The 24851-nt window shown below is 39.1% G+C and overlaps 1 protein-coding gene across 1 annotated transcript in view; it reads left to right on the top strand.

Moving 5' to 3' along the window:
- The window catches only part of CCDC146 (coiled-coil domain containing 146), an 82614-nt gene that overhangs the window by 50720 nt on the left and 7043 nt on the right, over positions 1-24851 (top strand). The window contains exons 10-17 of the mRNA XM_060195659.1: positions 374-469; positions 1313-1483; positions 4424-4512; positions 5176-5340; positions 6662-6886; positions 16604-16832; positions 18355-18480; positions 20029-20166. Coding sequence (XP_060051642.1) covers positions 374-469; positions 1313-1483; positions 4424-4512; positions 5176-5340; positions 6662-6886; positions 16604-16832; positions 18355-18480; positions 20029-20166 — 1239 coding nt within the window. The remainder of the gene's footprint in view (positions 1-373; positions 470-1312; positions 1484-4423; positions 4513-5175; positions 5341-6661; positions 6887-16603; positions 16833-18354; positions 18481-20028; positions 20167-24851) is intronic.

Raw genomic sequence — 24851 nt, 5'->3', positions numbered from 1 at the left:
AGCAGCCTTTCATACCTCTCTCTCTCTCACTTCCCTTAGATTCTTTCCTTGCTTCCTTGCTTCCTTCCTTTTTTTTTTTTTTCTTCCTTTCTTCTCTTTCTTTTATAGAGAAATTGAAAGGGAAGGATAGTTACAGAGGGAGTGAGGAAGAGAGACTCTTGTACTGCTGCACCACTCTTAAAGCTTTTGTCCTGCAGGTTGGGACCAGGGAGTTGAACCCAGGTCCTTGCACTGGTAATGTTTGCACTCTACCAGATGCGTCAACACCTGGTCTCTTCCACCATTTTCTAAAGGTATATGATGGGAAGTAGACTGTATAATATTAAAGATTTCCTTCTTGTATAAATTCCCATTTAAATTTTTTTATTTCCAGATTGAAGCTATCCCTAAAGATGATTCTATAATAGCTGACAGAAGGAGAGAACTCCACAAGGAAGTTGAACTAGCTAAAAGAAATTTGACTCAACAGGTTATTATTGATTTTCATTTACACTTCTAAGAATGACTAACACAAAAATGTTGTGTCTTTTTAAAGTTTTTTTTTTCCAATCCTTATTTATTTATTGGATAGACACAGCCAGAAATTGAGAGGGAAGGTGGTTATAGAGAGGGAGAGGGACAGAGAGACACCTGCAGCACTGCTTCACCACTAGTGAAGCTTTTCCCCTGCAGGTGGGGACCAGGGACTCGAACCTGGCTCCTTACGCACTTAACATGTGCTCTCAATCAGGTGCTCCACCACCTGGCCCCGTCATGAGTAAGTATTTTGGTTGTTTTGTTGTTGTTGTTGTGTTTTTAAATGCACTCTATGAAACTTTATTGGTAGTATGCCTCTACTTAATGTAGATCTGTTTCTTCATCCCAAATTCTAGTCCAGCTAAATATTACATGGGGCAAGTGTGTTTGAACAAGAAAAAAATTATACTAGCTCATGAGAACTTAAAGTAAAGGGAGAAATGATTATATTAAGAATAAACTAATGTTTTATTTCATCAATGTCTAAACTTTTCAAATTTTGTTTACTCAAAGCATTGCCAAGGCATTTTAAAATAATCTATTAATGCCTTTTTTAAAAAAAACTACTTGAAGACCTGAAGTTACAGTCTGGATAAGGAAAGTTTCTATCATGTTAAACATATCTAAGATAATGTTTTCACATTTTGTTATATATTAAGGAAAACACTTGGAGCTAGAGCACTAGAATTATTTTTCTATGTTTTAATAAAATAACTATAGAAGAAATTTAAAAGTTATCTAAGATATGGGCCTTTATGTGTTCCTTCAAATTATAATATGTTACTTTTTTCAAAAGAAAATCCTATCAGAAGCTGAGTCTAAGTTAGTAGAACAGCAACTTGCAGAGGAAAATAAGCTTTTAAAAGAGCAAGAAAATATGCGAGAGATGGTATTCAACCTTGTCCGTATGACTCAAGTCAAAATTGATGAAAAAGAACAAAAATCCAAGGATTTCCTGAAAGCTCAGGTAAGTGCATTTTTGTAACCATCCGTTAACTGCTGTACAAATTCTGGGAAGTCTCATTTTAACACTGTTTATGGAAAGCTATCATTGTAAGTCTCCTTTAAATTAAAGTGAATAGGCCCAGGGTTCAATTAGCAATACTTAACAATCCCCTTTCCCCTGTAGGGAAAACAAACCAGATCAATGGCTATCAGCAAAAAAAAAAAAAAAAAAAAATCTTTTAATAGATGATTTCAAGAATGAGTTGGGTATCTTATTTTCTAATATGTAAGTAGATAAGACTATCAGTTGCACAGGCTACAGACAACCTAAGTGATTCACTTTCATATCACATTCCACTGGGTTTTGTCTACACAATATTTGACAGTATTATTCTGTGGTCTTTCCTCCCAAGTTTTTTGAGTCAGTACCATTTGAGTAGATTCCAGAATTTTAAAAAATGATAATAATAAGTAAAAACAGTAAACAAGTGCCAGGATACTCTCCATTACTGCTTAACCCTGTGATTTCCAGAGTTCCCATCAGTGTGTCAGAATTGGCCCTGAGCAACAGCCCCTAACAAAAACAATAATGAAAACAATAACAAAAACAACCTTCCTATCGTACCCCAAAATTGCTAACATTGAAATCAGTTATTATACATTGAATATTATGTCTAGAAATCAATTCCCTGTTAAAAATGGCAGCAGGAGAGGTAGTTCAGTGGGTAGAGCTCATGGTTTGCAAACCTGAGGTCCCAGGTTATGCTCCAGTCTCGCTCTCCTTTTAATAAATAAGTACATTTATATATATATATATAATAAATATATAATAAAATGTACTCTTAGAAAATTTAATGATATGACATATTACTAAAATAGAATATCTCAATGTACATGTTGCCCAGAGGTTGACTATTGCTAAGTGCAGCCTTTGTTCTAATTCTGAGCAAGTAGTTATATAGGATATAACTATTTAAGTATTTCTTCTCATTTTCCACAAGGAAACTCATTCACATCAAAATATTAATGAACATGATGTTAAATATAGATTTTGCAGAGGAGAGCAAGAAAATCTTTATCACACAACAAACTTTAAAATTCTCCTTTAGTGGTCTGGGAGGTAGCACAGTGGATAAAGCATCGGACTCTCAAGCATGAGATCCTAAGTTCAATCCCCGGCAATACATGTACCAGAGCAATGTCTGGTTCTTTATCTTTCTCTCCTCCTATCTTTCTCATTAATAAATAAATAAATAAATAAAATCTTTTTAAAAAATTTCTCCTTTAATGGCTTATCCCCTATTGCCTTACTACATTGGAGGCATCTAAAGAATTTTTGTCTTGGTTTGCATATGGGAAGGTTGGGGAAAACAACACCAAACAGTGAGACCAGAAAGCAAAACAGTCAGGTGATGAATGTCATTTCATTCACATTCAGCAGTTTGGGCCATGTAGGGAAAGCTAAAATAAACCCAGTGAAGTTCATGGGGTAGTTTGCTTTTAGAAAAGAAACACACAGGAGTCGGGCAGTAGCGCACCGGGTTAACAGCACACGTGTCACAAAACGCAAGGACCGGCATAAGAATCCCAGTTCAAGCCCCGGCTCCCCACCTGTAAGAGAGTCGCTTCACAGGTAGTGAAGCAGGTCTGCAGGTGTCTTTCTCTCTCCCTCTCCGTCTTCCCCTCCTCTCTCCATTTCTCTCTGTCCTATCCAACAACGATGACAACAACAATAATAACTACAACAACAACAAAATACAACAAGGGCAACAAAAGGGAAAAATAATTAAAAAAAAAAGAGACACACATGTGCACAAACATATGCACACACAAACACACAGAGAAAAAAGAAAGACAGTGGTCAGAGGGTCAGGGTAGAATGGGAGAAAGAAGGCTATTGAGTGAACAACGTCTGAGGGAGGAGCAGGAATAGAACAAGGAGAAAACAGAAGAGGAGCATGTATTTCTTGCAACGAATATTGATCTCCTTTATACAATTAGACAATTTTTAATTAATATGAAAATGTTAAAAAATTACACCTATATGTATGCTTTCTATATCTGACTACTATATGCAGACCAAAGCTTGCTATTAAATAAGAATATTCAAATAAAAACAGAAGACCTCCTTTCTCCTGAGATTTGGAAATCAATTAAGTAAAAATATAGTTTTCCATAAATATGCTTAGCATTGTAAGTTAGTCTGTTGAAAATTAATTGTAATAAGCTATAATTTCCATAAGACAACAGTCTCGTTTTACATTTCATTTACATCTTTCAGAAAACCAAGGTGAAAGGAAAAAAAATAACATTGCTATCACCCAAATACAGTAAAAAGCACCATTTTTTTACATCTGTGTAATACTTTGCATATAGTAGTAGCCTCTTTCCTGACTCCTATTTTGATAAGAACCACATAAAATTGGTATAGGTCAATCTCGTTTCTAAAGTGTCTAAATTTATTTTGTTCATTCATGGCAAATGAATTATTCTTTCACAGCCATTGACAGAAGGCAAACAGAAAGACAGAATCTATTTCTTCTGCTTTCTGTCAGCAAATACTTCTTTGAGTATGCTTCTTACTCTAGAGTCCTTCCCCTCTCAGTTTCTCTCTGTCTCTAATAATCAACCAACCAACCAATCAATCATATATTTTAAAAAACTTAAATCTTCTTCCCTCTGCTCTCTTCCACAACCCCATACTACCCACCCCAGTTATACTGTCCGTGATCACACTTCTACTCCCTCAAACGTTTCCTCAAACTCAATCAGTACGTGCCATTTTCTTGCTCTCCTGTTTTTCTTGGATAACCCTTTGTATTAATCGATGTGATTCAGCTTACTGGCCAGGCAAGTTTCAGATGGCCAAGATAGAACTTTCTGCAATACTTGACAATGATAGGCAATATTCATGTTGTTGTTGGTAGACTCTTGTTTATATGTCATACATCTTACTTTTCAGCAAAAATATACTAACATCATGAAGGAGATTAAAGCAAAGGATCTTGAAATTAGGATACACAAAAAGAAAAAACGTGAAATTCATCGAAGGTAAAAGAATTACAGGAGTTGGGCAGTAACGCAGTGGGTTAAGCGCAGGTGGCGCAAAGCACAAGGACCAGTGTAAGAATCCCTGTTCAAGCCCCCAACTCCCCACCTGCAGGGAAGACGCTTCACAAGCAGTGAAGTAGGTCTGCAGGTTTCTATCTTTCTCTCCCCCTCTCTGTCTTCCCCTCCTCTCTCTATTTCTCTTTGTCCTATCCAACAATGAAGACAACAATAACTACAACAATTTAAAAAAAAGCAAGGGCAACAAAAGGGAATAAATAAATAAATACATAAATATTAAAAAAAAAAAAAAAGAATTACATGATGGGTCTAGAATAGTAATAGTGGCTGAATGCTAGAGTTCATGCCTTTCATGTGTGACAACCTGGGTGTGATCCCCGGCATAGCATAGAAACAAAGAAGATAAAATAAATAGACCAGCATAGGTAGCAGAATAGTGTTTCTGCTCCCCTTCTCCTCCCTCCCTCTCTCTCTCTCTGTCTCTCTGTCTCTCTCTGTCTCTCTCTCTCTCCCTCTCTCTCTATATATTATAAATATTATATGTCTCTCTTTAAAAAAGATTTACATTTTGTCTAGTTAGGTAATGGGCAGAACAGGGGGAAAATTTCAATTTTACAAGTTTTGAAAACACTTATATTTTCACAGACTCAGACAGTTTGCTAAACTGTATGACACTATTCGAAATGAAAGAAACAAATTCATTAACTTACTTCACAAAGCTCACCAGAAAGTAAATGAAATCAGAGAAAGGCATAAAATGTCACTAAATGAGCTGGAAATTTTAAGAAATAGTGCTGTTTCTCAAGAAAGGTAAGTATTGCAATAATCACTGTCCTTTCAAAGGCTTGTCTTCTGACTCATTGAGCTCTCAAACAGCCCAGGGGTAATAAAACAGATAAGAATCATCTTTACAAACCTGGGAACCTTCTCATCTAATTACCTTGCCTAAGGAGCCTAATGTGACTCCACTATTTGGGAGTCATATGTTGTAACTGAATGGAAAACAATTATATATAACCACACTGTTTTTCATTTACCCAATTAGAATGAGAAGCACAAGTTTGATCATTTATATTTAAAGTAAGAAGACAATCAAATGTTTATTATCTAGCATCACCTGGTTGTAGATGTGAAACATCTCAGATGCTTGTGGGAGGCTGTACAGCAGAGTGTTTGCACTGATGGCTTTTTTAGAGTCCAGTCTCACCCCCACTACTTCCTAACTGTGTGACTAGGGACAATATAACTTACTTTTCTGGCCTCACTTTCCTTAACCACAAAAATGATCCTGGAGTTGGGAGGACAGTATAATGGTTATGCAAAAGGCTCCTAAATCTCTATTCAATCCCCTAAACCACCATAAGCCAGAATTGAGCAGTGCTCTGATATATATATATATATATATATATATATATATATTCACATTATATAATATTTTTAAATTAAGTCAATGTAAAAATACCCATATTTACATACAAATGACAAATGACTATTTTAATGTGTTGTCTGCTATGTGCCAAGATCTAACTCTTTCTCCTATTTAATCTCCTTAATTTACTGAGTCCATTCAATCTGGACTTTTCCCAATGACTGCTCTTAACCAGTTTCTTCATATAAAATATTACAAAATGTCCCCAGAGACTGAGAGCGAAGTGCAGGGACAGAGGTAGAAGGAGGAAAGGGTTGATATGAAAAGGAAGATCCAAGTGTCTAATCAAGTTATCAATCTACATGGAAGTAAAATATCATTTGTAGAGCTCATGTATTCACTCAACATTTATTGTGAGGCTATGCTAACTCTGGCACCTTGTTAGTTTCAATGGCTACAACCATCTCTACCTTCAAGAGGGTGAATTACTACTTTATTCAACCTCTTGTTGTGATAAAGGTGGTCAGCAGAGGCTGAGAGCACATAACCTGTGCAGAAGGAGGGCTTATGACCTATGAAGATTATAGAAACTTCTGAAGGATATCACATGGTGAATATGTTTGCTTCCACTGTAATCGCCAATTCAAGGGACAGACTAAAGCAGCAGTTACTTTGATACTGCTTGTGTTTCATCAGTCTTCATTACTTTTAAAGAAACTAAATAAAAGAATATTCATGCTTGTTTCTTAATTATATTTAAAGAAAACTGCAAAATTCCATGTTGAAGCATGCCAACAATGTTACCATCAGAGAAAGCATGCAAAACGATGTGTGCAAAATTGTAGTAAAGCTTCAGGAAATGAAAGAGAAGAAAGAGGCCCAGTTAAATAATATTGACAGACTTGCCAATATGATCACAGTGATTGAAGAGGAGATGGTTCAACTTCGCAAGAAGTATGAAAAAGCTGTTCAAAGACGAAATGAAAGGTAAAAATCAGGGACTTAATATGACTACAAAGCACTCAGTGATCCTATTTAGACTTGACAGTGAGTAGTGAAAAATATCTTCACATTCAAGTTTCACATGTGTTAGAAGGGGGTTGAAAAGTAGGAATGTATATATTTTTCTTGTAAATAAGAAAGGCTTTCTTTCCAAGGGAAATAAAAGTTAGATTGGAGAAGTAATTCCCTCCCAGGTTATGTTCAGGAGCACTGATATCATCCAATTCTTTTTTATTTTTATTTATTTATTTTTTTAAGAAAGGAGACATTAACAAAACCATAGGATAGGAGGGGTACAACTCCACACAATTCCCGCCACCCAATCTCCATATCCCATCCCCTCCCCAATAGCTTTCCCATTCTCTATCCCTGTGGGAGTATGGACCCAGGGTGGTTGTGGGTTGCAGAAGGTGGAAGGTCTGGCTTCTGTAATTGCTTCCCCGCTGAACATGGACGTTCACTGGTCAGCCCATACTCTCTGGGGAAGCAGAGCTCCAGGACACATTGGTGGGGTCTTCAGTCCAGGGAAGCCTGGCTGGCATCCTGATGGCATCTGGAACCTGGTAGCTGAAAAGAGTTAACAGACAAAGCAAAACAAATTGTTGAAGAATCATGGACCCAAAGGTTGGAATAGTGGAGAGGAAGTGTTGAGGGGGCACTCACTGAAAACTCTAGTGTACTTCTGCTTTCAAGTATATATTTTGCATTAGTTTATGGGTACATGTGAACATATGCTCTATCTCATGGAACCTATATCTAGGTTTTGGGACTTTGTTAGAAAGTGAACCACTTGGGATGTAATTAGAGAATACTATGAAAGGAAAGGTCTCACCCGAGTAATGAAGCTGAAGGGTTGTCAATCCACACCTGAAGTCTCTGGACACAGTCTGAGCTGAAGCATGTTGAGGTGGCAATTGTTGCATTGATTAGGTTGCGATCAGCAGATGCAATATTATTTGATATGAATTGGGAGAAGCATGTGGGAAAGGGGGTCCTACCCTAAGGTTCTAGGGCTGGGGGAAATATAGGCTCTATAGTGGAAATGTGAGGTTCCTACTGTCTTAGGGTTCAAAAAGACAATGGATAGTTATTGTTATCATTACATTATTTGGTAATTGGGTTAACTTTGAAAAGTCCCTTTGTTAGGGCTTGCTGTATAATACCCAGTATCTTGTATATAGCTGTGCCACCGGTTGCTTCTGATCTATTTGGTCTAGGCTTTTGAGAGAGTCCGCATATCAAAGACACAGCCTATATTTTAAAAAGAGTCAGTCTGTGTTTTAAAAAGTTCTAGACATACAATCAATTTTTCCCCCTCTCATATTAACTAGTGATTTATATGACTACACTTTACTAGGAGTATACATAAACACCATTCCCACCACCAAAAGACTGTGTCCCATCCCATGCCCCACCCTCACCCCTACCAGCCCAGGAAGCTGCATGTCTACCCTCCCCCTCACCACAGTGTTTTTACTTTGGTGCCCTACTTTCAATTTATTCAGATCCTGCTTTTAGTTTCCCTTTCTGATCTTCTTTCTCAACTTCTGTTGATGAGTGGGATCATCCCATACTCATCTTTATCTTTCTGACTTAGCTCACTTAACAGAATTCCTTCTAGCTCTGTCCAGGTAGGGTCAGAGAAGGTGGGTTCATTGTTCTTAATAGCTGTATAGTATTCCATTGTGTATATATACCACAGCTTTCTCAGCCACTCATTTGTTGTTGGGCACCTGGGTTGCTTCCAGGTTCTAGCTATTATGAATTGTGCTGCTATGAACATAAGAGTACATGCCTCTTTTTGGTTGGGTGTTATGTTGTCCTAAAGGTATATCCCTTAGAGAGGCACTATTGGGTCATGGAAGGTCCATGTCTAGCCTTGTGAGAGTTCTCCAAACTGCTCTCCACAGAGGCTGGACCAATTTACATTCCCGCCAGCAATGCAAAAGAGTTCCTCTGTCCCCACAACCTCTTCAGCATTTGTTGTTGCTGTCCTTTTTGATGTATGCCATTCTCACAGGAGTGAGGTGGTATCTCAGTGTTGTGTTTATTTGCATTTCTCTGATAATTGGTGACCTGGAGCAGTTTTTCACATGTTTGTTAGCCTTTTGGATCTCCTCTAAGGTGAATGTTTTGTTCATATCCTCTGCAAATTTTTGGATGGGGTCATTTGCTTTTTTGGTGCTAAGTTTGCTGAGCTCTTTGTATATTTTGGTGATTAGTCTCTTGTCTGATGTATGGCATGTGAAGATCTTCTCTCATTCTGTGAGGGGTCTCTCTGTTTGTGTAGTTTCTTTGGCTGTGGAGAAGCTTTTCCATTTGATGTAGTCCCATTGGTTTGTTTCTGTTTTAATCTTCCTTGCAAATGGGTTTGTTTCATCAAAGATGTCCTTGAGGTTTAGGTGGGAAAGTGTTTTACCAATGTTTTCCTCTAAGTATTTGATTGTTTCTGGTCTAACATCCAGGTCTTTGATCCATTTGGAGTTAATTTTTGTTTCAGGTGAGATAAAGTGGTTCAATTTCATTATTCTGCATGTTTCAACCCAGTTTTCCCAGCACCATTTATTAAAGAGAGCCTCCTTCTTTCATTTAATACTTTGGCCTCCTTATCAAAGATTAGATGTCCATAGGTGTAAGGATTTATTTCTGGGATTTCAGTTCTTTTCCACTGGTCTGTGTGCCTATTTTGTTCCAGTACCATGCTGTTTTGATGATGATGGCTTTATAATATAGTTTGAGATCTGGGAGTGTGATGCTTCCATTTCTGTTTCTTTTCCTCAAGATGGTTTTGGCAATTCTAGGTATTTTCAGGTTCCAGATAAATGATTGTAGTGTTTATTCTATTCTCTTAAAGAAGCTTGGTGGAACTTTGATGGGTATTGCATTAAATTTGTATATGGCTCTGGGGAGAATATTCATTTTGATGATATATATTCTTCCAATCCGTGAGCATGAGATGTCTTTCCATTTCTTGGTATCGGTTTCTATTTCCTTGAATAGCGACTCATAGTTTTTAGTATACAAGTCTCTCACTTCTTTGGTCAGCTTTATTCCTAGGTATTTTATTGATTTTGCTGAAACAGTGAATGGGTGTGCTTTCTGGATGTCTTCTTCTTCAGATTTAGTGTTTGCATAAAGAAATGCCACTGATTTTTGTACATTGATTTTGTAGCCTGACACCTTGCTATATTGCCTAATAACTTCCAGTAGTTTTCTGCTGGATTCTTTAGGTTTTTCTATGTATACTATCATGTCATCTGCAAATAGTGAGAACTTGACTTCTTCCCTTCCAATCTATATTCCTTTGATTTCATTCTCTTGCCTGATTGCTATGGCAAGAACTTCCAATACTATGTTGAAGAATAATGGTGACAGTGGACAACCCTGTCTAGTCCCCGATCTGAGGGGGAATGCTTTCAGCTTCTGTCCATTGAGTATGATGTTGGCTGTAGGTTTGCTGTATATGGATTCCACTATCTTGAGGAATTTCTGGTCTATTCCCATTTTTTCTAGAGTTTTGAGCATGAATGGGTGTTGGATTTTGTCAAAGGCTTTCTCTGCATCTATTGAGATAATCATGTGGTTTTTGGCTTTGCTTTTATTGATGTGGTGAGTGACACTGATTGACTTAAGGATGTTGAACCAGCCTTGCATTCCTGGGAAGAATCCCACTTGGTCGTGATGAACAATTTTTTTGATATGCTGCTGTATCTGGTTGACCAAGATCAAACAAGATTAAACAAAATATTTTGGCATCTATGTTCATCAGAGATATTGGTCTGTAGTTCTCCTTTTTTGTTGTGTCCCTATCTGCTTTTGGTATCAGGGTGATGTTGGCTTCATAGAAGGTGGAAGGGAGTATTCCTGTTTCTTTGATCTTATGGTAGAGCTTTAGAAGTATGGGTGCTAACTGTTTCCTAAAGGTTTTGTAGAATTCGTTTGTGAAGCCATCTGGTCCAGGACTTTTGTTGTTGGGGAGATTCTTTTTTTTGTGTGTGTGTGTGTTTTTTTTTTTTTTAATTTTTTATTTAAGAAAGGATTAGTGAACAAAAGCATAAGGTAGGAGTGGTACAACTCCACACAATTCCCAACACCCAATCCCCATAACCCACCCCCTCCCATGGTAGCTTTCCCATTCTCTATCCCTCTGGGAGCATGGACCCAGGGTCGTTGAGGGTTGCAGAAGGTAGAAGGTCTGGCTTCTGTAATTGCTTCCCCGCTGAACAAGGGCGTTGACTGGTCGGTCCATACCCCCAGTCTGCCTCTCTCTTTCCCTAGTAGGGTGTGACTCTGGGGAAGCTGAGCTCCAGGACACATTGGTGGGGTCTTCAATCCAGGGAAGCCTAGCCAGCATCCTGGTGGCATCTGGAACCTGGTGATTGAAAAGAGAGTTAACATATGAAGCCAAACAATTTGTTGAGCAATCATGGATCCCAAGCTTGGAATAGTGGAGAGGAAGTGTTAGGGAGGTACTCACTGCAAACTCTAGTGTAGTCCTGCTTTCAGGTATATATTTTATAGTTTATGGATACGTGTGCACATAAGCTCTCTCTCACAGAAACTGGTGTATATCTAGGTTATGGGACTTTGTTAGAAAGTGAACTACCTGAGATGAAATTAGAGTGTACTATTAAAGGAAAGGTCTCACCCGAGTAATGAAGCTGAAGGGTTGTCATTCCACACGTGAAGTCTCTGGATACATTCTGAGGTAAAGCATGTTGAGGTAGCAATCGTTGCTTTGGTTAGGTTGTAATCGGCAGATGCAATGTTATTTGGTTTGGATTGGGAGATGCATACGGGAAAGTGGGCCATATCCAAGGGTTCCAGGACTGGGGGAAGTAGGGGCTCTATAGTGAAGATGTGAGGTTCCTGCTGTCTTAGGGTTCAAAAAGACAATAGTTAATATTATCATCACATTATTTGTTAATTGGGTTAACTTTGAAAAGTCCCTTTGTTATGGTTTGCTGGACAGTACCCAGTATCTTGTATATAGCTGTGCTATTGGAAGCTTCTAATCTACTTGGTCTAGGCTTTTGAGAGAGTCCGCATATCAAATACACAGCCTATATATTAAAAAGATTCAGTTTGTCTTTTGAGAAACTTTGAGACATACAATTGATTTCCCCCTCTCATATTAATTAGCTACTGATTTATATGTCTACATTTTGCTAGGAGTGTACATAAACACCATTCCCACCACCAAAGGACTGTGACCCATCCCTCCCACCCACTCCCACCCCCCACTGGCCCAGGAAGCTACATGCCTACCCCTCACCACTGGGTTTTTACTTTGGTGCCCTACTTACAATTTGATCAGGTCCTGCTTTTAGTTTCCCTTTCAGATCTTCTTAGTCAGCTTCTGTTGATGAGTGGGATCATCCCATACTCATCTTTATCTTTCTGACTTAGCTCACTTAACATAATTCCTTCTAGCTCTGTCCAAGATGGGTCAGAGAAGGTGGGTTCATTGTTCTTGATAGCTGCATAGTATTCCATTGTGTATATATACCACAGCTTTCTCAGCCACTCATCTGGTGTTGGGCACCTGGGTTGCTTCCAGGTTTTAGCTATTATGAATTGTGCTGCTATGAACATAGGAGTACACACCTCTTTTTGGTTGGGTGTTATGGAGTCCTTGGGGTATAACCCCAGGAGAGGAATTATTGGGTCATATGGAAGGTCCATGTCTAGCCTTCTGAGAGTTTTCCAGACTGCTCTCCACAGAGGCTGTACCAATTTACATTCCCACCAGCAATGTAAAAGGGTTCCTCTGTCCCCACATCCTCTCCAGCATTTGTTGCTGCTGTCCTTTTTGATGTATGCCATTCTTACAGGAGTGAGGTGGTATCTTAGTGTTGTCTTGATTTGCATTTCTCTGATAATCAGTGACCTAGAGCAGTTTTTCATATGTTTGTTAGCCTTTTGCATCTCCTCTTTGGTGAATGTTTTGTTCATTTCCTCTGCCCATTTTTGGATGGGGTCATTTGCTTTTTTGCGGCTAAGTTTGCTGAGCTCTTTATATATTTTGGTGATTAGTTTCTTGTCTGATGTCTGGCATGTGAAGATCTTCTCCCATTCTGTGAGGGATCTCTCTGTTTGTTTAATAGTTTCTTTGGATGTGCAGAAGCTTTTCAATTTGATGTAGTCCCATTGGTTTGTTTCTGCTTTGGTCTTCCTTGCAATTGGGGGGGAGATTCTTAATAACGATTTCAATTTGTTTGTCTGTGATTGGTGCTTTTTAAAAAAAATTTTAAAGTTTATTTATTCCCTTTTGTTGCCCTTGTTTCTGTTTTATTGTTATAATTGTTATTGTTGTTATTGATGTTGTCATTGTTGGATAGGACAGAGAGAAATGGAGAGAGAAGGGGAAGACAGAGAGAAGGAAAGAAAGACACCTGCAGACCTCCTTCATCACTTGTGAATTGACTCCCCTGTAGGTGGGGAGTGGGAGGCTAGAACCGGGATCCTTAAGCCGTTCCTTGCGCTTTGCTCCACCTGCGCTTAACCTGCTGCGCTACCACCTGACTCCCATCATCCAATTCTTTAAGTGAAATGAACACAGATATGTCTAGATCCCTGGATCTATTTTTGTGACAGATTTGGCTTTATTGAGATACTGATATATTCTCCCAGTATTTTCCTCGATGAGAAATAAAATTTCTTTCAGGTTACACTTATAGCACTAACCACTTATTTCTGTAACAGTTTATCTTCTAAGTTTATGCTTTGAAAAATCTATAATGCCAAACCTTGCTTGTGTACTGTGTTGAATAAGTTAGCACTATGTTGAACTCAGTACAAAATGGTGGTAATTGTTGTTCTTGGCTTCTGTTATCAAGAGAATTGAATTGTGAGAAAAGTCAGTGAGTAGCAAATGAGACAAAAATAAAGAGCTGTGATTAGCCAAAACACAGGTGTATATACAGGTTTTGAGGCTGGAGAGAGAAAGATAAGCAACTAAAGATGAATTCTGGGAAATTCCCTGTGTGTCAAAAAAAAACTTCAGGATGGCAAAGAATATTACTTTTCCAAGTAGTTGGCAAGTATTTTCTCTAAGGGAAACATCCTATTTTTCTTACTTTCTCCTCCTCCTCCTCCTCCTCCTCCTCCTCCTCCTCCTCCTCCTCCTCCTTCTCCTCCTCCTCCTTCTTTTTCTCCTTCTCCTTCTCCTTCTCCTCCTCCTTCTTCTTCTTCCTTTTGTTGTTGATTTAATAATGACTGACAAGAACATAGGCTAAGAGAGATATGATTCCATATAATTCCCACCACCAGAATTCCATATCCCATTCCTTCCATTGGAAGCTTTCCTGTTCTTTATCCCTCTGGGAGTATGGGTCCAGGATCATTATGGGGTGCGGAAGGTAGAAGGTCAGGCTTCTGTAATTGCTTTTCTGCTGGACATAGGCATTGACAGGTTAATCCATACTCACTTCCCTAGTGGGGCAGAGGTCAGGAAAGGTGGGATTCCAGAGTACATTGGTGAGGTCATCTGTCCAGTGAAGTCAGGTTGGTATCATGGTAGCATCTGCAATTCAGTGGCTGAAAAAGCATTAAGATATAAAGCAGAACAAATTGTTTAATAATCAGGAATCTAAAGGTAAGATTATAGCAGATGAGATTTGTGGTCTCCATTTTGGAAAAGGCTTATAGGTCTATTTTAGGTATATTCCAAAGCACCCATGACTTTACTAATTTTTGCCTAAGCCCAACAGCTTACATGCAGGTAGGCTAAATGTATTGTCTGGGGAAATGGTGTCAGAGTTGGAAATAGAACTAGAAAGCTGGATCAGAGCAGAGAGTGGCTCACAGATATGGGAAAAGTATATAAATATTGTTAACTATAAACCCCATCGATTTGATCTGGGCCCTATGTTCAGCACGGAAACCTGTGTAACCTCTGCAACCCTGTAGGTCTGTGCTTGCATCTGAAGTCATAACTAGGAACATTCTAGGCTGCATTCTTCACAAGACCCATGTTCCTCGAGTGGCAGAGTATGTTGACCCAATCTCCCTTTGGAGAATGGGGCAGTCCTTACCAGTGTTGACCCACACTGAGGGAAAGGTCCTTAGGGGCCCACAGGAGTGTTCACTATGCTGTTCCTGATGGAGATGACCAGTGACAGTGGAGAGAGGGATTTGTTAAAGGTCTAGGCCCAACATGTCTATGAGGGAATTCCATGACTCCCTGACTAGGGCCCTGGGTGATAGGGTGGCCTGGTCCTGGTAGTGACCAAAATAGCCATCATTAAAGTATGCTGGTCTCTTTCCCTTATCCAGCTTTTGTAGTCCTTATCTTGTCTGACAAGGTTAGCCTTACAGTGACTGAGTAAAGTAAAATAAGAAGTAGGTGAGTAGGGTATCTGGTCTAATTAGAAGCTATTTGATTAATAACTTTATGGTATCTAATAAGATAAATGCCTTTTGATTTTTTAGGTCTTTCTACTTACTTGCTGCACTTACTGAGTTACTGCAAATGGGAAACATCCTCTTAACTTCTTCCACAAATCATTTATGCAATTTAAATTCAGGGTCTGGTCAGTTCATGAAGCTAGAGTCAGAAATCCCTTGTTGTAGTTGTTGTTTGCTTGTTTTTTCATTACAGTACCAATTTATTGAGGGAATGTTGATTTACAGTATTGTTGTTGTCATGAGGGTACATATTCACACTTCCCCAACATAGGTGAAAGCTCTTAAACTGTTCGTTCTCCATATGCTCTACACATGCAAGAGTCTATCTGCTGAAATAATGACAAAGGACATATTTTTGTCTCTTTATGGGAAATTTTTCATCAGAAACATTCAACTTTGAAAGAATTGAGTGAACCTGGCAAGTTATATAAAGCAAAATCATTGGGAGTCGGGCGGTAGTGTAGTAGATTAAGCGCACGTGGCACGAAGCACAAGGACTGGCAGAAGGATCCCAGTTCGAGTCCCCGGCTCCCCACCTGCAGGGGAGTCACTTCACAGGTGGTAAAGCAGGTCTGCAGGTGTCTATCTTTCTCTCCCCTTCTCTGTCTTCCTCTCCTTTCTCCATTTCTCTCTGTCCTGTCCAACAACGACATCAATAACAACAACAATGACATCAATAACAACAACAACAACAATAAAAAACAACAAGGGCAACAAAAGGGAAAATAAATAAATAAATAAATAAATATAAAAAATTTAAAAATAATAATAAAGCAAAATCATTGTAGAAACAGTTTTGGGTGAAAGGAAATGGCCTGAACAAAGTCAGACTGTGTAATCACTTTGTTCCTATTAGGGGAATGGATTCTTCCTAACTCTTAGAAAGCCATTTGAGACTTGCAGAAATATTCTAACCAGTCAACTGCTGGTCAGCACAGAGTTCAGATATTGAAAAACACTCTCTGTCCTAGTGCTAGAAAAAAACAGTAATAGTAGTTGGGAGGTGGCGCAGTGGATGAGGTCCTGAGTTCAATCCCCGGCAGCACATGTACCAAAGTGATATCTGGTTCTTTCTCTCTCTCTCCTCTTATCTTTCTCATTAATAAATAGAAAGATATTTTTTTAAAAAAGAAGGAAAACAGTAATAAAATGTGGAGTTTAAATAGAAATTCAGTGGTAGCGACTGTCTTCTGGAATTTTACAGTGTTGATATGTATTCCATGCCCCCATTCAAAAGGAATCTCAATGACTAGTAAAACATTCTCTTAGCTTTTACCTTTCATCTGACTGTAGTGGTGTTCAACTGATAGAGCGGGAAGAAGAAGTGTGCATTTTTTATGAAAAAATAAATATCCAAGAGAAGATGAAGCTAAATGGAGAACTTGAAATGCATATCCTAGAAGAAAAGATTCGTTTCCTGAAACTGAACATTTCAGAGAAGCAAAGACAGATTCATGTGACCCAGAAACTTCTACCAGCCAAGAGGTCCCTGGATGCTGATTTAGCAGTACTTCAAATTCAGGTAGGAGAAATGTTTAAGAGACATTGTCTGGGAACATTTGCTTTCCCTTTCCACCTTTATTAGTCTGTCAAATGCATAAATCCTTAGATGTAAATCAAGTCTTGCTACTCCTGTTACCAGTGAGAACCCATGAATTCTGTTCTGGGTGAAATCTGTGGTTCAGATCTGGTAGTGTTTTCTTCTCATGAAGCATTTTCTGTCTGTCTCAGAATTTATATCCTCCCAGAACTCAACCCAACCTTAGCTTCCTCATTTCACTTTTCCAGGTTCTCACTGCTGTCCTTATAATTATGTTTTTCATAGTTGTTAGAAAGACCTTGGGGACGATTTAATTCCTATTTTTTGTACTCTGGCCATCTGGAGCTGAGACTATAATTATTAATTGTTGGTCACATATAATTAATTTAACTCATTATTAAATTCCTGTGGTTTCAATCTACCCTGACATGACCTTTTTTATTAAACATGGAATAAAGTAAAAAAAAATTAAACATGATATAGCAAAAACCATGTGTAGTTTAAACTCCATGTTCAGTGTAATTAGGGATCATAGAAAGAAGAAAAATTAAATGTGTATTTCTATCCAATGTCTCATTAATCTGACAGTTAAATTTGCCATTAGTTTGTCAGATTAAGTAAATGCTGAAAATGGTGACTCAGTTTTCACTAAGTTACAAAGCTGTTCACATAAAATAAAAACTATATGCAGCTGCCTCTCCTGCTTAGGAACTGCCATGTTTCTTCATTCTCCTCCAAAGTCCCATTGAATCTGTAAATATAGGTAATTATAAGACAGTAATACTGGGGAGTTATTAAACCTATTGCCATCAAAGGATGTAAATTGGAGTCTACTACACTGTATATTTAATATGTAGTCAACCTTGCCCTCTATGACAACCTGCAGTGAACAGATCAAGTCTATATAGTTTGAAATCTACAAGCACATAGCATCCCTCAAGTGTAACACAGATCTGAAGTACGACAAAAGCTGATTGTAAAAATCAGCTTTCTCTGGGGCTGGGTGGTGGTGCACCTGGTTGGATGCACAGATTATAGTTCATAAGGACCCAGGTGCAAGTCCCTGGTCCTCACCTGCAAGGGGGGAGCTGCTGAACAGTGAAGCAAGGCTGCAGCTTTCTCTCTCTCTCTCTCTCTCTTTCTTTCTCTATCCCTCCCTTTATCCCTCCTTCATTTCCCCCTTCCCTCTTAATTTCTCTCTCAATCCAAAATAATTAAAATTAAAATAAAATAAAATAAACATCATCTTTTTCTTTGATGACTCAGGAAGTACTGCCTACTCTCTAAGGCTAGTTACAGGCGTCATCTTCATGGTACTATGACGAACAAAACACTGTTTAACTACAAGCTGCCGTAGATGGGAATGGGATAGGGCAGGATCGGTGTAGGAGGCTGTCGTATGGGCTGGTTCTACAGAAAGACTCTAAAGACCCTGGGCTATGTGATTTTAAGAATTACTGAGTTGGTAGAGCTTAAATGTTAGTATTTATTTTCTGTTTAATAGTTTTCACAGTGCACAGACAGAGTAAAACATCTGGAGCAACAGTTTATTAATCCTCATAGTAACAGAGCCCGCCTCATTCCAGGAAAAGATCTGACTGAAGAAGAAATGATTAAAAAATTAGATGCGGTAAATATTCTTTCTTTTTAATAATGTTTATTTATGTATTTATTTGGTAAAGACAGAAATTGTTAGGGAAGGGGGGATACAGAGGGAGAGACAAAAAGAAACACCTGCAGCACTGTTTCACCATTTGTGAAGCTTTCCCCTTATAGGTGGGAGTGAGGGACTTGAACTCCGGTCCTTGTGTATTATGGCATGCAAACTCAGCTTGGTGCACCATTCCCTGACCCCTCAACATTCTTTCTTGAAATATAGTACCTATTTGTCCCTTATTGGTCAGTGCCATAGATACCCATGGTATTGGTCATGTTTTTAGACAAGAATTATTTTTTATTTTTCTAGCCACTTAGTTCTTTTTTTTAATTTTTTAAAAAAATATTTATTTATTTATTCCCTTTTGTTGCCCTTGTTGGTTTATTGTTGTAGCTATTGTTGTTGTTGTTGTTATTGATGTCGTCACTGTTGGATAGGACAGAGAGAAATGGAGAGAGGAGGGGAAGACAGGGGGGAGAGAAAGACAGACACCTGCAGACCTGCTTCACCGCCTGTGAAGTGACTCCCCTGCAGGTGGGGAGCCGGGGGCTCGAACCAGGATCCTTATGCTGGTCCTTGCGCTTTACACCACCTGCGCTTAACCCACTGCGCTACCGCCGGACTCCCTGCCACTTAGTTCTATTAGTACATCTTGTAAAAAAAAAAAAAAAAAAAACTAAGGTTTACTTTATTTTTTTAAAGATTTTATTTATGAGAAAGATAGGAGAGAGCGAGAGAGAGAGAAAGAACCAGATTCACTCTGGTATATGTGCTGCTGGGGATCGAACTCAGGACCTCATGCTTGAGAGTCCAATAACCCCATCCACTTAGGTGGTCCAGGAGGTCCACCTCCTGGACCACCTAAGGTTTACTTTATATTCTATTTGTGATTTTTATTGATTTAATGTTGATTTGTAGTATCCTAAGATTTGAGGAGTATAGTTTTACCCATATATATGTGTATATGAATACTATTCACCACTAAGCTTGGCTTTAGATACTTGCCAAAAAAAAAAAAAAACCCACTAGTACTGCCCCAGTACAATGAAGGAAGCAGTGTTGTGGTATCTTTCCCTCTCTCTGTCTCTGTCTTTTTCCTTCTACCTGGAAAATATCAGCCTGTGGCAGTGAAACCCATACAACAACAAAATAAAATAAAAGATTGAAACCCACCTTCCTCTCACAGCTAGAAGGAGTGGTCTAGACATTCTAAATGGATCCATCTGTCATCTTGGTGGGAGCATATCAGTGGAACAGCAACAGGGAAGCTGACTGAGGGCCATTCTCCCCTCCCCCCCGACCCCCCACTCCAACCCTCCCCCAGAATGAAGAATTTCCAGAGCTTTCTGGAAGCAGGTGGGCAAGGCAAGTTTTAGTCCAGCTCTGACAACTTCCTGGTGGTATTCAGATAACTCTGAAAGCAATGTATCTTCATCAAAAAGGGAAAAGATTATGCTCTAACTAGAGAAGAGATTTTAACCTACTTAATTTTTTTCCTTATTAAAATTGTGTCAATTGTAGCTGGAACTACAGCTGGCCAAGAAGGAAGAGAAGTTACTGGAGAAGGACTTCATCTATGAACAGGTCTCCCGGCTCACAGACAGACTCAGCAGCAAAACCCAGGCCAGCAAGCACGACACACTGCTCTTAGCTAAAAAGGTCTGTCTACCCAAGGCCCTACTTTCTTCTGCCCTTCCTAACTGGCCATATTTTATTTTCCACATACTGCTGTATTTGTTGAGAGACACACTAGAAAGATCAGTTATGGGCAGGGGTAGATAGCATAATGGTTATGTAAAGAAATTCTCATGTCTGAGGCTCCAAAGTCCCAGGTTCAGTCCCCTGCACCACTAGAAATCAGTGCTGCTCAGTACTCTGGGGAAAAAAAAAAAGATCAATTATAAAGATGAACCTCACAGCATTGTCCAAAATCTGTTCCAAGTTTGAAATCTGAATGATTTACTTTAAAGTCTTTCAGTGATAGCATACACGTCTATATATAATTCCACTTAACAAGACACCTCCTCAAATACTGCAATTACTATCTTTTATAAATGTCATTTTATTGGGAGGTTAACGGGTTACAGTACTGTTGTCAACGCATGGAATATATACTTCCTCATCTTCCCATGAGAAGCATCTGCAAATCATTCTTACTCCAAACTAAGGTTCCCCTCTACCATCATGCAGTAGAACTTCAAGCCCCCTCTCCTCTTTCCCCAGAGTCCCTTGCTTTGGTGCAGTACACCAAACCCAATTCAAGTTTCACTTTGTGCTTTACTCTTCTGTCCTTGTTTCTTACGTTCCACCTAAGAGTGAGATCATCCTATATTCATCCTTCCCTTTTTGGCTTATCCCACTTAACATGATTCCTTCTTCAAGTTCCATCCAATATGAAGCAAAGGGAATCATTTCCGAAAGATAAAGATAGTAATTGGACTATGTGCATAGCAGCACAATTTGATATTACTATCTTTATATTTCACATACATAGTTAATTTTTTTCCCAATTTCTTACAAATAGAAGGACTCACTTAGCTGCATAGGCACCAACACAGTCGGAATTCAATCAGAAATGGCAGAGGACTGAGGACCATTAATATGAACAGAAGTGACCAGGAAGATAGCTCAGCAGGTAGACAGAGGGCTTTGCATATGTGAGGCCCCAGGTCCCACCTTGTCACCGAATATGCCAGAGCAGTACCTCAGAACACTTTCTCTTTAAGGATCTTCATTATTTTTTATAATATGAGAGACACAGAGAGAGAGAGAGAGATTGAAAGAAAGAGAGAGACACCAGAGCACTGCTCAGCTCTGGTTTATGGTAGTGCTGGAGACTGAACTTGGGACCTGACAGCAGGCACAACACGCATATACACACTACACACTAAATAAATATTTTTAAGCAGGAAACATGATGACATAAACAATAATAAAGCAAACAGCAGTGAAGCAACCCCTGGGCTTCTTACACCATGAGATGTAGCCACCAAGAGGCCCCATGAGTGAAGAAAATCCAATGGTGCAAAACATCCTCATTCAGTCAGTCAGATGCTCTGCTGCTTCCCTGACCTGCTGTGACAGCACAGGGATTTCAGTCTGCAGTTGTTATTCCCCTTCCTTTTATTTTTTAATTTTATTATCTTTATTTACTGGAGAGACATCCAACAATTGAGAGGAGGGGGAGAGGGAGAGAGACAGAGAGACACCTGCAGCCCTGCTTCAGCACCCGTGAAGCTTTCCCCCTACAGGTGGGGACCAGGGGCTTGAACCTGGGTCCTTGTGCATTATAGCATGTGCGCTCAACCAGGTGTGCCACCACCTGGCCCCATTATTCCCGTTCCTATGTGCTCCCTTCAAGCTAGGCTCAAGTGCTGGAACAAAGAAGGAACCCATTGCCCATTCAGATTAGTGAAAACAGACAAGAAACTAGATCCTAGTTAACACCCACACCCTAACTGTAGGCTCCTAGGGACAGTGGCTTCCTTATTATTCTTAGTGTTCTCAGTGCCAAGTATGTGCTAAACTCTAGGGAAAATAATCTATTGAATAAGCAAACAAATTCATCCTAGAAACGGTTCTGGTATAGTAAATAAATAGGAAGTTGTCTGTCTCAAAATTCCCTCAGTTATTTTTAACTTTTACACTTTTGCTCTGAAGGCTTGTACTAGTAGACTGATCAAACCAGGGATTCTTTACATTTAATATCATAAGATAAAAATATTAATACTGGGAGTCCCGCGGTAGTGCGCAGCAGGTTAAGCCACACAAAGCCAAGGAACAGCGGAAGGATCCCCATTCTAGCCCCCGGCTCCCCACTTGGCAGGGGAGTCGCTTCACAGGCGGTGAAGCAGGTCTGGAGGTGTCTGTCTTTCTCTCGACCTCTCTGTCTTCTCCTCCTCTCTCCATTTCTCTCTGTCCTATCCAACAACAACGACATCGATAACAACAACAATAGTAACTACAACAATAAAACAAGGGCAACAAAAGGCAATAAATAAATAAATAAATACTTTTAAAAATATTAATACTGTTTTATGTTTGAGAGCTTTGCCTACATTAGCACGTCTAATTTTTTTCATCACTACCTTCCTCTTGTAAAATGAATTTTCCCTGCATTATGGAAAGCTGGTTTTCTCTGAGGGCTGGTCTGTCAAAATCAATGGAAATCTCTCCAGAAGACAATCTGATCAGATGCTAGAGAAGTGCAGTTACTACCACAACTATCACGTGGCTGCAAGGGGTCTAGCATAGCTGAGATCTATCCTAGTGACTCAGCTTTCCTATCTTTTCCCCACTTTCTGTGTCTTCTACCAAAATTTAAAAAAAAAAAAAAATTATAGTTGCTTTCTAGAAGGCAGACCCAGGAGTAAGAAAGGCATTCAGATCACAGACCTATAATTTACCACGACTAGCAAGTGACCTTGAGAAAGGTACATAAACAATTTTAAAAGTAGACTTTCTGAGTTGTGAAAAGTGGATGATAGCAGATAAAGTTGTTGCCAACATCATGCAGTAGCCTAGTGCCTTGTGAACACTCAGTAACAATGCATCTCTCCGCCAGTCTCTCATCTTCCATATATAGTGATGGCTCATCTTTTTTTTTGAATTTTTTATTTTTATTGTAAGTTTACTTATTTATTTATTTAATCCCTTTTGTTGCCTTTGTTGTTTTATTGTTGTAGCTATTATTGTTGTCGGATAGGACACAGAGAAATGGAGAGAGGAGGGGAAGACAGAGAGAGAGAGACAGACACCTGCAGACCTGCTCCACTGCTTGTGAGGGGACACCCCTGCTGGTGGGGAGCTATGGCTCCTCTTGCAGTGTCCTCAAATAACTAGAAAATGGCAGATTGTAGCAAAGACTTACAGTAATCAGGAAAATCATTCTCTTCTTGATTTATGGGGGAAAAGGAAGTTTCCTAATTCCATACATACACATCTAACATTCAAGTGTTTAGTAACTAATTACTTAATGGAATTTAAAAGATGATGACTCTGAACTGGACTGTAATGCACCCCATGGCATGTACACAAGGACACAGGTTCAGGCCTCTGGCCTCCACCTGGAGGGGCCAAGCTTCACAAGAGCTGAAGTAATGCTGCAGCTGCCTCTCTTTCTCTCTGTTTCCCCATCCTTTCTCATTTTCTGTTTTAACAAAAAAAGAAAGAACAGAAAGGGAAAAAAATGGCTGCTGGGAGTGGTGAATATGTTTTTCAGTCACCAAGCATCCCCAATGATAATTCTAGTGGTAATAAAATAAAAAAAAAATTAAATGTGATGATTCATTAATGAAGCTTTAAGTGCTGATCATTTTTATTCAAATTTGCTTCCTGGAAACAGATGCAGTGTTAAAAAAAAAATAAAAACATTAATAATTTCTATTCCCTTAAGGAGACAAAGTGTATACGTAGTACTCAGTTGTTAGATTTTCAAAAGCAGGCGAATCACTACCTACCACACTTCAGCAAACATATTGACCAGTGTGTGCTCTACTAGGAAAGTGCGTGGAGGTCAGTTTTTTCATTTGCTTGTTTTTAGCAAGATCATATTAGTGTCTCAATCTACCTTGTTCAAATAACTGATGAACTAAAAATACTAAGAAGATTTTGTTCCTTAATTCAACAAATACTGAATTTTATTTCATACCTCCTACGTTCCAAGCACTGTCCGGGATATTGGGAATATGATGAGTTCAACAACTAGCCCCTGTCCTTATAGAGACTACATTTTTGTGGAATGACAAACTATAACCAAGTAGTCAAATGCATACATATTGTCAGTGGGGACACAGACTGTGAAGAAAATTAAGCAAATTGACAGTGAAAGGCTAGGGGCTGGGTGGTAGCCAACAGGTTAGGTGCACGCACATGGTGCAAAGCACACAGAACAGAGTAAGGATCCTGGTTCAAGCCCCAGCTCCCTACCTGCAGGGGGGGCCCGCTTCACAAACGGTAAAGCAGTTCTGCAGGTGTATGTCTTTCTCTCCTCCTCTCTGTCTTCCCCTCCTCTCTCAATTTCTCTCTGTCCTATCCAACAACAACATCAATGGCAACAATAACAACAATGACAAGGGCAACAAAATGGAAAAAAAATGGCCTCCAGGAGCAGTGGATTTGTGGTGGAGGCACCAAGCCCCAGCAATAACCCTGGAGGCAAAAAAAAAAAAAAATGACAGTGAAGGTTGGTGCATAGGAGGAGTTTCCACTCACTAACCCATGACTACAGTCAAATGGGAGGGTGGATTTGTGGATCAGAGTGCTCACAGAAACAACCTATCCTACTTTTACATTTTGTATGTCCTTTAAAATCAGTTATTTACTTATTACTATATTTTTATGAT

This window comes from Erinaceus europaeus, chromosome 8 (assembly GCF_950295315.1).
Source record: "Erinaceus europaeus chromosome 8, mEriEur2.1, whole genome shotgun sequence".
Lineage (NCBI taxonomy): Eukaryota > Metazoa > Chordata > Mammalia > Eulipotyphla > Erinaceidae > Erinaceus > Erinaceus europaeus.
Note: the sequence above shows the minus strand (reverse complement) of the source record. Positions and strands in the feature narration are given on the sequence as shown.